This window comes from Carassius gibelio, chromosome B13, assembly GCF_023724105.1.
Source record: "Carassius gibelio isolate Cgi1373 ecotype wild population from Czech Republic chromosome B13, carGib1.2-hapl.c, whole genome shotgun sequence".
NCBI lineage: Eukaryota > Metazoa > Chordata > Actinopteri > Cypriniformes > Cyprinidae > Carassius > Carassius gibelio.
The window spans coordinates 23,509,834-23,523,438 of NC_068408.1; the positions used below are offsets into that span (position 1 = coordinate 23,509,834).

General features: G+C 39.4%; 2 protein-coding genes across 2 annotated transcripts in view; one reads left to right on the top strand and one right to left on the bottom strand.

The window, feature by feature from the left end:
- The first annotated feature begins 363 nt into the window (after positions 1–363).
- mea1 (male-enhanced antigen 1) lies at positions 364–3,184 on the top strand. The gene is made up of 4 exons (XM_052572036.1): positions 364–492; positions 726–1,011; positions 1,104–1,212; positions 2,459–3,184. Exons 2-4 carry the CDS (start codon positions 736–738, stop codon positions 2,620–2,622), a joined length of 549 nt encoding a protein of 182 aa, XP_052427996.1. The 5' UTR covers positions 364–492; positions 726–735; the 3' UTR covers positions 2,623–3,184.
- ppp2r5d (protein phosphatase 2, regulatory subunit B', delta) overlaps positions 3,065–13,605 on the bottom strand; it is a 30,135-nt gene continuing 19,594 nt past the window's right edge. The window contains exons 6-17 of the mRNA XM_052572035.1: positions 13,402–13,494; positions 11,538–11,668; positions 11,292–11,351; positions 11,095–11,203; positions 10,338–10,391; positions 10,026–10,196; positions 8,638–8,765; positions 8,402–8,503; positions 8,129–8,201; positions 7,302–7,343; positions 6,700–6,810; positions 3,065–5,308 (exon numbers count right to left, since the gene is read on the bottom strand). Of these exons, the coding sequence (XP_052427995.1) occupies positions 5,171–5,308; positions 6,700–6,810; positions 7,302–7,343; positions 8,129–8,201; positions 8,402–8,503; positions 8,638–8,765; positions 10,026–10,196; positions 10,338–10,391; positions 11,095–11,203; positions 11,292–11,351; positions 11,538–11,668; positions 13,402–13,494 (1,212 nt within the window). The 3' untranslated portion in view covers positions 3,065–5,170. The remainder of the gene's footprint in view (positions 5,309–6,699; positions 6,811–7,301; positions 7,344–8,128; positions 8,202–8,401; positions 8,504–8,637; positions 8,766–10,025; positions 10,197–10,337; positions 10,392–11,094; positions 11,204–11,291; positions 11,352–11,537; positions 11,669–13,401; positions 13,495–13,605) is intronic.

The following is a 13,605-nucleotide window of genomic DNA, read 5'->3' on the forward strand; positions in this document are numbered from 1 at the left end:
CATTAGGTTCAAAATGAAAATCATACAAACGATTTACAAATCCAAATGACTGACTACATCTCTGCAGTTAGTTGCATTTATTTATTTATTTATTGATAAACAAGCACATAAAACAAACAGCACTCAACAATAATTACACAGACAGAAAACGAGAGATTAAAAGACAAGAAAACAACAAATCCATTAACTCATTAACTTTTTGTATTTTATATATATATACAGTTTATCAAAGGCAGGACAAAGCAGAATAAAAGCATGGATTCACGAACACAAATAGAAGAGAAGCTGATATTAAGGTAAAAATACATTTTAAAAAAATCAGAGATTACCAACAAAACAAAACTCGCTTATTTTTTAACATTCAGTCGCTTAGCACGTGACGCAATCAATGCGCAGTTGTGTTTCTGCGCAGTACCGGAAGCAAATGATAGCTCCCAGCTAAAGATACAGCTACTGAAAACATTGGATAAAAGAACTCCACAGAAGAAACGGGTAAGAGAAAATCACCTGAGATTATTTACAACAGGTTTCTTTGTGTGGTAAACAGTCGTATTCGTTAGTCAATATCCTGGAACAGGATTTTAATCGCAAGATTACTTTGTGACAGGTGGATGTTGACTGTACAACGCAAATTACTTATAGACATGTATAAAACACATATGTTGTAACACGTCAAGAGGCGGGCAGGGGTTTAACAGAACTGAAGATCTCGCTGTGTCTGTTAGCTGCTGGTGAATGGAAGTGGCGAGGGCCGGAGAGATGGGTCCCGAGAGAATCTTACCGAAGCCCGAGGAGGAGCTGCAGGAGCGGGCCTCAGAGCCCTCGGAGCCCGCAGAGCCGGAGGACTGGAGCGGGGAGGACCTGGAGGAGGAGGGGGAGGAGGAGGACACTACTGGATACTACTACCAGCCTCTGAATCAAGACCCGGACGGGATGAACGGCTCACACACAGAGCCCGCGGACGAGGGGACCGCCGCAGAGCAGCTGCAGGACGTCCAGGACAGAATAGAGGTACAGGGAGGCTTTCTTTTTAACCAGGGTGGTTTACTCGCTGATTACGTTCATAAATGAACTGCTTGTCAACATCATGATCTTTTTTGCAGGCCATGGGTCTGTTCCTGCCACAGGCGCCTCCTCCTGACAGCGATGAAGAGGAGGATCCTGAAGGAGCTGCTGCCCAAAGAAGTCACGCGTCCATTCCTATGGATCCAGGTGAGGACAAGAGCAGACTTCACACTGGGGTCTCACACACACACACTGAGGCATGAGTTCTGTCAGTGAGGGACCAAAATATAGAACAAATCAGCTATTAAAAAGAAGAAAAAGCTTTTTGTTTAAAGTATCATGTAAATCATGTCATAACCGATCTTTAATATGCTATAATCCATGAAGATTTTAAAATATTGTAACATGATTTTCTTTTAAGCTGTTGTGAAAAATGATATACTTGTAAATCTGACTCTACTTGGTTGACTGATATTTTAAATGGCCATTATAAAGAATACAACTTAATGCTAGTAAAGTACACTAAATTGTTTAATTTAATTTAAGTAATACTAGCACTGTTTATAAAAAACTAATGCACAACCAAACTTGTTGAATTTAACAGAGTAATATTAGTTTTTTGTTAGTTTTTTTTAAAATGCGCAATTGGAATAAACAAGGTGAAATGATGAAAGAACAAAAGACAGTAATATTTAATACAGAAAATGTGCAGTTGGAAATAACCGGTTGAATAATTAAACACCCAGTCAAGATTTAGTTTATAAGTTGACAAACAGATGATCCATGTTGTGGCCTTTCACTGTGTAGTATTAAAAATCTGTACCGTTTTCCTTAAATGTAAAATAAAACCCTAAAGTCAGTCCTAATAAAAGTTTAAGTAAGGCATCACATTATTCTGTATTTTGTTTTCTCTACCATAGATTATATTAAGTGTTTTTAAAGATGGTCGTTAGATGACAGCAAAGGTAAACTAAATACAAAATAAGTATGCACAATAAAATACCCATTATCTTATACCAACATAGATACATTTAAAATAATAATAAAGCTCTAATATCTACCAACATTTACTAGTTGATATTAGCATTATAAAATGTGTTAATTAGTGCTGTCAAACAATTAATCGCATTCAAAATAAAAGTTTTTTGTTTTACATAATGTATGTGCACTGTTTATATATTTATTAAGTATATATAAAGACACACATATAGCATCTATTTAGAAAATATTTCCATGTATATATTTATATTCATACAAATAGCACATATAAATATATTCAATATAAAAATGTAAAATATTTTTCTTAAATGCATGTATGTGTATTTATATACAAAGTACACAAACAGATATTATGTAAACATTTTTTTTTTTTTTTTTTTGAAGCGATTGTTTAACAACTATTATCAGGTAGGTACCAGTATATGTTAGATATTTAATAGTTTCTCTTTAACAGATCATGTTGAGCTGGTGAAAAGGACCATGGCGGCAATAAATTTGCCGACTCTGGGAATCCCTGCCTGGGCCCAGGAGATCTCTGATGACCAGTGGAAGGACATGGTCCAGCAGACGCTTCAGTCCAGACAGAGCTCTGCAGGCCTGAGACTGGAACGCAAGTGAAACCCTTTCAAGAGCCTCATCTCACCTACTGCAGAAACATGAAACCGAGCTTCTGACATCGCACACAAATCAAAGGGCATTCATCACTTTAGTTGTGGTTTATTCAAACCGTGGACTGAAATCGAATTGCTTGCTTTTAATTGCTTTGAACCGATGCACAGCCAGTGTCCAGTTGATGCAGAACTGTCCTAAAAACATCCCAAATGCTTTTTAACCCAGTTGTATTAATGATGCAGAGTGTTCTTTTGCTTTCTTTTTTTTTTGTAAAGTGAAGAATTTAGCTAAACTTAGTGGTTGCTTTTGTATGACTGTATACACATGTAATGGTGCATCTCTGTAATACTCACATCTCCATTAATCTGACTGTTGTTGATACCTGTGCAATGAGTGACTGATCCTTTATATTTCTCACACGGCCGGAGCAACACAAACGGCCGTCACATCTTTTGTGTTTCTTTATTTTTGTTCTGTACATACATGAACATCTGTACAAAATATGACTTTCATACTATGTAATGCTCAACCTAATTAAAGTACAACATATGTACATATGACCTGGAAAGCAGCTTGAGATTAGTGTCAGACTTGGGAAGGAGGGAAAGGGACGGATGAGTGTGGAGAGACCCATACGTTCTTAGTTTCTTGCTGCTGCCGGACAAGCTGAACACGGCCCCATCCGCCTGTCAAGCTGCACTGAGAAAGGAAGCATGATGCGTTCAAGAGTGAAGTTGCCTCTGATTGTTTCTGGAATGTTTTGGTCGATTATTTAGAGGCAACAAAGTTGGCAATTCATGCTCTTGATTGCACGGATAGGTCATACGCTGATAGGCGGAGATAAAACACTTCAAACAGCTAATGATTTAGAGACTTCACCTCTTCACTCCATACTAATAGGCTGTAAAAGCACAAGTTTGGAGCGATAGAAGAAGTGTAGCAGCTTGAATGCACAGCAAGTGGACATCTGGGCGAATTACAGCGAGACCTTTGAGCTAAAAATGCGAAGCCGTTTTGCATTGTCCAGCAGCCAGTGGGAGGAGTTAGTGTTCCCTCACTATTGGAATGATCAAAGTGACAACAGAGAGGGGACATCATGCATCAGAATGGAGTCGATCAAGCAAACAGAATGAAAGAAAAGATGAACTTAGGACAGGAAGAGGGAATGGGGTGGGCAAGGAAGCAATCATAAGCAGTATACATGACAATATACAGTACACAAGTATTTGCGACAGCAACTGCAGACTGTCGGTTTTCCATATATAAAGCCTGGACAGGTAAGCGAGTTTCTTTTCTCTGCAAGTATATAGTCCTACCAGGAGGATTGTATAGCGCTTGATCGTACACTAGACCAGTGCAAGTCCTCCATTCTGTTCGAACTCCTGAAAAAAAAATATTGCTTAGGCTAAAGTGAAAAAAAAAAAAAAACATGATTTTGGACATGACAGTAGTTCCCAAGCCTTTTTAAAGACTCGACGGGAGTTTGTTTTTCATTCTTGTCTAGTTTTCATACATCACAGAAACCTATGAAGACAAACCAAGACACCTTGCTGACGCTAGGCGGTGAAAAATAAAGGACGTTTCGAGCTGATGGGTATCGGTTAGAGAAATAAAAACACAGATTGGTGCATGCGTTTAAAGCACATTCTTGTCTTTTCCGCCACTAACGTTACTTTTACAGCATTTTCATCAAGCGCTCTGCTGGTGGTGTGTATAGAGATGATTGCTTAAATCTCCCTTTTTCTCATTTTTGACAATCATTAACTCAATCACTGGGAAAACAGCAAATGGATGAGGTCGAACTCTTCAGCCTCTGCCTCTTTAATATGTAGCCGTGAACTCAAAAATGACTTCTTCAGATGACTACCTGAAGCTTTTACAGCACCAGGCCACTACCGAGAAACTATTTCAGGTGTATATCTAGGAAAGTGTCTGAAATTGATGGGCATATCTCCAATTTGCATTTAATTCATAAAGCTTCTTAGTAAGGAACAAGTTGCTCCATGTAGTTTTTTGTTTGAATGTCAAGAATAGCCCCCACACGGGGTCACAGTCTTGTTACTCCGTCTTAAGTAACATGATTCACTTAGTTAAGTGTGGCTCCTTCATTGCAAACAGATTCACAGCAGCAGTGAACTGGAGTACAGGAGAAGCTCTCAAGCAGGGGTAAGAACGGGCCGGGAGCATGCGGACAAATGGAGACGGCATAAATTGGGCAAAATGAAGTGGAGTGTGGAGAAAACAAAGCAGGAGAAGAGCATACTTTGATTATTTGTAACCCACACTGCTTTCTAACAGATTCAGCTGGATGTGAGGATCAGCAGCCATGGGTTTGTGAAGACTTTGGAAAGTGTTTGTGCGCACATAGGGGGTGGGACAGAGTTCAGGGGGGCTCTCTACTGCTCTGCGGGCTGGATTTTTACAGACGGGGCTCTCCAACAGTGAGGGAGGAAGAGTAAAGATAGAGGCAGAGGAATAGAGAGGTGGGTCACAGCAGGCGATGATTTTGGACCAAGATGAGGGGGGCGCGGTGGAGGGTGGCGGTGCTCCCCGGTCAGAGGGCTTCCTGGTTGGCCGTCAGATACTCTTCTGCTCGCTTGTGAGCTTCCAGGGCTTTTATAGTATACACGTCCTGCGGCAGCTCAGACTTTCGCCTCATCAAAACTTTATCTTTCTTGATTTCTTTTACCCCCTGGAAAGAGAACGGTTATATTACTGAGACAGTGCACCTTGCAGCTAGACTAGAGCCCGAGGTATACTTCAGTTTTGACATTCAGCAGAACACATCGTTTTTAAGCCTTTCCTTTTAACACTGATTTGATGCTGTTGGACTGAAAAGCAAACCTTAAATTAAAATTAGCTGTAGTTTATTTTACACAACGTTAGTTATTAAAGCAGCAAGTTGATTTTTTTACTTTATTAGGTCCAGAAAAGCATGTGTTGCACTAGGTACTAGGGCTGCACGATGTGTCGTTTAAGCATCGATATCACGATGTACAAATCCACGATAAGTCACATCGCATCAAATCGTCGTAGTTGATCCGTTATTCATTAACTGTACGGGCCAGCTGCTCCCCGGCCCGTGACGAATGTGATTCGCAGATTAATTGCACAGCTTAGCCTTCATAGAGTGAAAGTTTATCATTTGCATGTGTTTTTAAGTCCTGTCGGTTTAACACATAGACAGTAAAAGAAATGGACACAGCGACACCATTGGATTCAATGGAGAAAAATGAAGTAAATTAGAAGCAAGCACTTCCTGGGGGTCAGGCGTACTGCGCAGACTCAAACTGAGCTTGATGACGTACATGTCACGTGAGCAACCTGTAAGTCTCCTAATCGCTGTGCCAAGATAAATCTGAATCACACAACGAATCTTGCAGAGAAGGCGAGCGTGAACAGGAGCACATTTTGGTAAGTACTCTGATTAATGATCTCCCTTGACTTTATGCCTCCACGTCCCCCGATAGCCTCATAGATAGTAAAAGATTGCCTGCGAGCTTCTCCTCATGTCCATACAGTAATTTCTCTACTGTTCGACAGAGAGTCGCTGGTTAAGACGCAATCGTTAGCCTATTTTTTACAAAAACTGCTTCTATGGTAACATAACATAAGATACAAGGTAATGGAGCCTTTTATACATTTTTGTGTTTCTTTAGAAATAATTAATGGACAAATGGAGTCTTTAAACGCCTCAGATGTAAAGTGAATCGCTGTCAAAGTGACGCCAAAATGAATGGGAGTCAATGGAATGCTAACAGCAGGTGGGGGTCCACTAGCCAATGGCGGCACCCAGGGGTGCTTCAAAAAATATGAAACCCTGCCCCCCTGGTTCAACGTTCAACAGGGCAGAGAGAGAGAGAGAGAGAGAGAGAGAGGGCCCCGGCCGCACGCGCGCGCTCACCTTCACCGTCTTCAAACAACACGAGCGATGTTAAAATATTTCAATGTCATTTTTCCCAATATCGTGCAGCCCTAATAGGTAGCCTACACCAAACGTTAAGAAATGAGTTCGGCACCGACGCTGTGCAACAAACGTTCATGTTGACACACATTAGTCCAGGGTTACGTGTTTGATTGTACCTGTGTGGCTTCTGTTTCCACAGTCTTCTTCAGCAGCTGGATGTCCTCGACTGTTGGGGTCTCTGTCTCCATTGAGTACAGGGGCATCCCTCCTTCATTATACATCATATACTGCACACACACAAACATGTCCTCAGTTCACACCTGAACATACATCTGTACCCAATATTTTGTTTGTAACTGCACTGATACAGAATTGTGTTTTATGAAGGCCTTGGATATGGCTTATCCAAAAATAAATTAGCGTTACTGTTTCGAGTCACATTACATAATGTTTTATGTAGATTATTCGTTATGAATATTCTTTTTGTTTGCATCCATAACATCACAAATATATGTATATATAAAAAAAAAAAAAAAGATCAGATGAGATAAAGCACCTTTCAAAGTATCTAATTTACTGAATTTTGCCAAAACAGACATAACTGTATGGTTATTAAAATTTAAACCATTTATGTTGAGTTTCCCAGTAAAACTGTGATACTGAATTACTGGTGTAGGATTTTTGTTCAGCCTACACCTAAACCCAGCTTGGTAGGAAAGATGAAAGTAACACAGAGTAAGATGAATACATAACTATTATGTTGAGATGGATGACTCACCTCCTCTTGAGCCAGACCGGGCCGCAGCTGAATCTTTGTACTCTGTGAAAATCCAAAACGTATAGCTGACAAACACACATTGACAGGATCCCTCATCACATCTGATTTAACTCTGGGCTCTTTTAGTGTTTACCCTCAAGAGCACACTGGTGACTCGAGAGAGAGATGAGCTGTGGTAATTACACTCTTCAGGAGTAGTTTGTAGTTAATGCAGTCTAATTACGTGAAGCAAAAAGAGAGAAAGAGAAAACAAGTTCCCCCTTATACTTATCAGTAATTAAGGGAACCAGGCTGTTTTAGCTAGACACAATGCTTTGGGAATAAAGTTAATATCTAAACCACTAGCAATATTTAAGCTTGTGCATCTGATAACATTAATTTCTTTAATGTTTTTAATAAATATATCCATACACGTATGACTTCAGTGAGTTTGACCGTGTCCTATTTGTTTGTCTTTATATGTACATGACTGTTTAAAAGTTAGCAGTTGTAAAGATTTAAAAAAAAAATTTTTTTTTTTAAAAAGGAGTTTTTTTTTTTAATTCAATTATATATTTTAAAAAGGATTTTATTCTCGTGATGCATCACTCCAGTTTTCAGTATCACATGATCCTTCAGAAATTATTATGATATGCTAAAGTAACATTATCAATGCAGAAAATAATACATTTTTGTGAAAACGGTGATAGTTTTTCATTTGATGAAGCAGTGAAACTCTGTAACACTACAAAGTCTTTACTCTCACTTTGATTTATTCAACTGAATAAAAAAAATATATCATAAAAAATAAACTAAACTTATAACTTTTGATAGCTAGTGGTGTTTACCTGTGGGTTCTGCTTTGCTAGCGCCTCAATTTTATGCCACATTTCTTCCCGCTCCTTTAGCTTGTACTTCTCTCTGAGAATAACAGTAAAACAACAAAGAGTTTAGGAAACGTCTGAGAAAACCACTATGTACTTGCTTAGAAAATGTTTACAGAAATTTGAGCAAAACAAAGACAACTGCTTATTTAGACATTATTACTATGAGAAATAAATGATAACTGCTGACAAGTATCATGGGAGAGCAACACAAACTCCCTCCCCTCATTCACTTACTTCTGCTTCTCAGCCTTGTACTGCTGAGTGCAGTCATCAAACAGCTTCTGGTTCATCTCCATAAAGAGCTTCAGAGCATTGTAGATGAGCCCATGGATTGTCCTGCAGGACCAAACACAGCTCTGTTAGTCCAGACATTTGAACAGAATGCTCCTCTCTTCTGGTGTTTTGAATATGATCTGTCTTAATGTAAAATCAGGCTGTGATGGTTCCAGAAGGGAAGTTAGTGTCTGTACTTGTTCCAGTGGCTCTTGGAGTTCTTGTAGAGAGCGGGAAACATGATGGGGAGGATCTTGGCGGCATTGTCACTGATCAGGCTCATGATGTACTCATTGTTCCAGTAATACAATGCTCTTTCAGCAACCTACAGCACACATGACCATTACATTCAGTTGAAGTTAAAAGTTAGCATCGTGTCATATCATATAGTCCAGATATTCAGGCAAAATAAGAAAAATTTACACATTTTCATTCTGTTTGAATGGTTTTTTGTTGTTGTTTTTTTTGTCCTCTGTGTGAAAAGATGGATCTAAGAATCACACAGTCATTGTTGGAAAGGGATCAAATACACAAGACATTTGTGGGACCTGAAGGATTTTTCTGAAGAACAGCAGGAAGTTTAACTGTTCAAGACAAACAAGGGACTCGTGAACATCTATCACTAAACAAAACTATCACTGTGGATCAAGTAACAACACAGTATTAAAGGGATACTCCACCCCAAAATGAAAATTTTCTCACTTACCCCCACGTCATTCCAAACCCGTAAAATCTAAGTTCGTCTTTGGAACACAATTTAACATATTTTGGATGAAAATCGTGTCCTCTGTGTCTCTTCATAACCGTAGCATAATTTTGGAGAACATGAGCCGAACACAGGCAGCTTACGCTCTTCTGTGTCAGACACGTCACAAGGATGCACTGTTTTCTTTCAAATCAAAGCATAAATACACGCAGAAAACGTATCCTTGTGTCACGACTGACACAGAAGAGCATAATCTGCCTGTTTTCAGCTCATGTTCTCCAAAATGGTGCTTTGGCGATGAAGAGACACAGAGGAACTGAATTGTTGAATAAAGTTGTTATTTTGGTTTTCTTTGCAAACAGAAAGTATTCTTTTTGCTTCATAACGTTACGGTTGAACCACTGATGTCTGTCATACTTTTCTGGACCTTGACAGTGTAAGTTACTTGGCAGTGAATGGGACAGTCACAAACCTCCCGGTTTTGATCCAAAATATCTCAAATTGTGTTTAAGTGTTAAGCTTTTAAGGGTTTGGAACGACATGAGGGTAAGTATCCCTTTAAGAATCCAGGGGATGTAAACTTTTGAACGGGGTCATTTTTATAATTTAAATTATTAATCTTTCCATCTATCTTTCATGTGAAATATCTTATTCAGGTCAGTACTAAATAAACATTAACATGCATTTTGTACGATCCCTCTTATTTTAATTAAAATAATTAACATTTTGCAGATTCTGCAAGATGTATGTAAACTTTTGACTTCATTGTTACGAATGCATATGCTAGTATTAAAAAGCTTGTCTTTTCATCTGTCAATGGTAAGATAACAGGTCTCTCAATGTTCAAGGAGTTTGAAAAGTACTATTGTGCTGTAATACCTGGAAGTGCGGACTTGATACACACTTGGCCAGCTGTCTGAAGAGAGGCTCCATGACTTTAACAAATTCTGAGGGCTCAATGACATCCAAGATTTCCTCCAGCTCATTCAGAAACATCACCTCTTTGGGACTGTGGGTCTTAGGCCAGAACTTCAGCAGGCCCATAATCACCTGATGCAGAAGGCGAAATAAATCTGTGAGAAAGCCATCTTTGCTCTCTCAAGTTTACTATGGAAAGATAATTCAAACACAAAAGCCTGGAAGAAAATGTTATTAATAGTGACAGGAAACAGCAAAGGCTGTAAATCTTACGGGTTCAGTGAGGCTGCTGTCCTTTTCCAAAAACTGCACCACACAGTAAGCCAGCTGAAAGCACAGGAAATTACTTTTATATATATATATATATATATATATATATATATATATATATATATATATATATATATATATATATATATATATATATATATATATATATATATTAATCCATTTTGCATATTGTCATAACCTATAAGCCTTAATCATAAAGTAAAGACTAGGGATACAGAGGAGGGGGGGTGATATGCCAGCAAAAATGTACTCTTTCTAATGCAGTTATGCAAACTTCATGGGTGTTTTGACCACATTGCAATATCACGATCAATGAGAAAATGTGAAACAGTTTGTTAGAAAAAAGGTGCATCTTCATGGTCTGAAACGGAGCAATATAACTAGTTACCATTGCTAGAAAATACAATTGTACTTTTATCATGATCTCTTCAGCTGCAGTCATGCTCATATTCAGCATAATTGTGAGTTTGTATATAAACAAAACAGTCCCAAAAGATGCTAAATAGACATGCGATAAACGATAATAACAGTGAAACGTCTCAGTGGTGTTGTACTCAATGATAAGCTCTTTTGAAACACCACTCAACCAATTACATTTCAGAACTAACTGTGGTTTAATGCAATTACTGAGCATTCTGAGAATACTGTGGCTTCCACAGCTCATAATCACAAACCCCTCCAAAAAGCAATCATTTCTCCATTAGAGTCCTCAACAAAAGAGTGTTCTCCTTAAGCGTACCTGTGGGTGATAGACGCTGAGAGACTTGACTTTGTGTAAAGGTAGTAGCACTCTGATGAGGAACATTTTGTGTTCCTCTTTCAGTGGCAGGGCAAAGCCATTAATAATGCTGTGGGAAGAACAAGAGACCAGTCAGCAACAAGAGAAAGGCCTCCTCTCAGGTTTGTCATGGTAGCACTGATAGTGGTCACACTCACCTTCCTAAGATTTCTAAAAGCTCTGCAATCCCATTGTGATGCTCCGTCTCGTATATAAACCTACAGTGCGAGATCAAGGACATCGACTCAATGGATCAATTCTGGAGGAGATATCCATCTCACCTTTTTCCTCACAAATGCCAACTTTTCTCAGCTTGCTTCTAAGAGCTCACAGTTTCTGTCTACCATTACAGAGTTTATGAATGAGAACATTTTTAGAGCAAAAAGCAGAGGTGGGTTATTTGCCTGTAGAAAATATTGTTGATCTGCCGGCGAATGTAGGCTCTCAGCCCGAGGAACTTTCCGTAGATGCGATGCAGGATGGTTTTCAGGAAGTCCCGCTCTCGGGGATCTTCACTGTCGAAAAGCTCCAGAAGCTGAAAAGGTATAAGATGTCCTGAAGTAATTAGCATAATATATGTTTACATACATCCAAATTATGTGTTACTTATCTGATAGATGGCTCTTATCTCAAACTAACTATTATCTCAAAAATACCTTGCCCACATGAGCAATGCCAAGATGCACATTTTTTTATGCAAGTTTTACGTCATAAAGAGCATGTGTATGTTGACTGGATGTCTTATGAACTTTTAGTAGATGGACTAAGTATTTGCTAAAAACCTCTTCTGACAAATGTCAGCTGTCTTTTTAGAGCCTGGTCACTTTTTTCTTTTTTCTGATCAGACATCTTTCCAATCATGAAAAGACCAAGTGTTAATGGCCTCTTTTTCAGAGGGTATTCATTTTGCTCATTTCTATTCTGGTCTTTGATCGTGAACTTAGCTGAAGATAAAATGCAGCTCATTTCTTTTGCTTTAACTGATGTGAACTCAGCTCAATTTGTATACAGTGATAGAATTAAAGATCAGATTTACACTTGTTTTGGAGGAGACACATTTATGTTGCCGAATGTAAATGGGAGCATTTTAACACATCAGATACCTTTCCGATCAGTAAAAACACATTCATTGACCAGGTGTAAACAGGCCCTTCGATGTTGCAAAAACAGTAAGTGTACTCAAGTGAACTCCGGTTAAATTATCAAAGTGGCCTTCTCCGCTTCTGAATGCAGGGACTGGTTAGAGATTTCAGAACACATTTAATTGCATTGCAATGTTAAGGACTCATATAAACTGAATTGGATTCATTCTAAAACTAATTGCATGTAAACCTACCTAATGAGCTGTACTCTTAGGGGCCGTTCACATATCGCGCTTAAAAACGCGTGGAAAACGCTAGGCGCGCCACTTTCTCCTTCTTACTAAAAATCGCTCGCAGTAGCTCTGCTACTAAATTTATTTCAAATATACAGCTATGAACAGCTGTCCCTATATCTTGGCTGAATTTTCAACATTGTTCCGGGAAAGGATGAAGCTGATTGGTTAGTTCTTGTCACATGACCTGCGGTGCGCTTGCGGCATTCTGAAAAGTTGAGATGTTTTTAACTCGATGCGGTGCGGACGCGCCTGGAAAAAATGGGCACGTCGCACCGCGTCATTTCCATTATGAGCACGCATGCTGCGCGCCTACATTGGAAATAACAAACTTGCACGCGCAAAAGACGCGATATGTGAACGGCCCCTTAGAATGCTTCTAGGTCCTGCTCTCTAGATATCATTGTGGCGAGTGGGGCGGGGCCGAGAGGCGTGGGAACGAGGAGTGAGGCCAGGTGTAGTGATTGGAGATGAGCTACACCTGCGCCCCACAGCCAGTATCGAGTCCCACGTAGGAGATGGAAGGATATAAAACTGGAGCGACTATAGTGAAGGACGAGAGAGGACCAGGCCTGGGACGTTATTTTATGTGTTTGCTTTTATTTGTTAGTTTTTATCGTTACAATCATTGTCACCATCAGTCCATGGGGGGGTAAAAGACTGATCCATAATTCAAAGTGATGCTGGCATGGTGATTATACCTTTGCTTTAACCTCGACTTACAGTATTCTACACAGGCAAGTGCTGATCTCTGCACTGCTACACGCTTGTAAAACCTGTAAGAGCAGCTGGCATCTCTGACACTCACAGCAGGGAGTGTGTATCAAGCTCTGACAGTGTGCCGGTGAAGACCAACTGTGATGCAGCTATAGGTCAGAAGAATGAACACTCACCGACATTACAAACTTTTGGTCGATGTATTTTTTGGCAATGTTTGGCTGGAAGTCAGGTGACTCCAGGAATCTTAAGAAGAATTCATACACCAGCTGAGGAAAGAAGAAAGAGGAGGTGAGAAAGTAATAACACTCAATACTAATACATAATTAATGTAACTGTCTGGTCCTATTTGCCACCAAAATAAATGCTGTCAGTTCCTG

Coding starts and splice junctions, on each gene's coding strand:
- mea1 (XM_052572036.1), top strand. CDS start 736: ATGGAAGTGGCGAGGGCCGGAGAGATGGGTCCCGAGAGAATCTTACCG. Junction 1,012..1,103: donor ACGTCCAGGACAGAATAGAG/GTACAGGGAGGC, acceptor TCTTTTTTGCAG/GCCATGGGTCTGTTCCTGCC. Junction 1,213..2,458: donor GTCCATTCCTATGGATCCAG/GTGAGGACAAGA, acceptor TCTCTTTAACAG/ATCATGTTGAGCTGGTGAAA.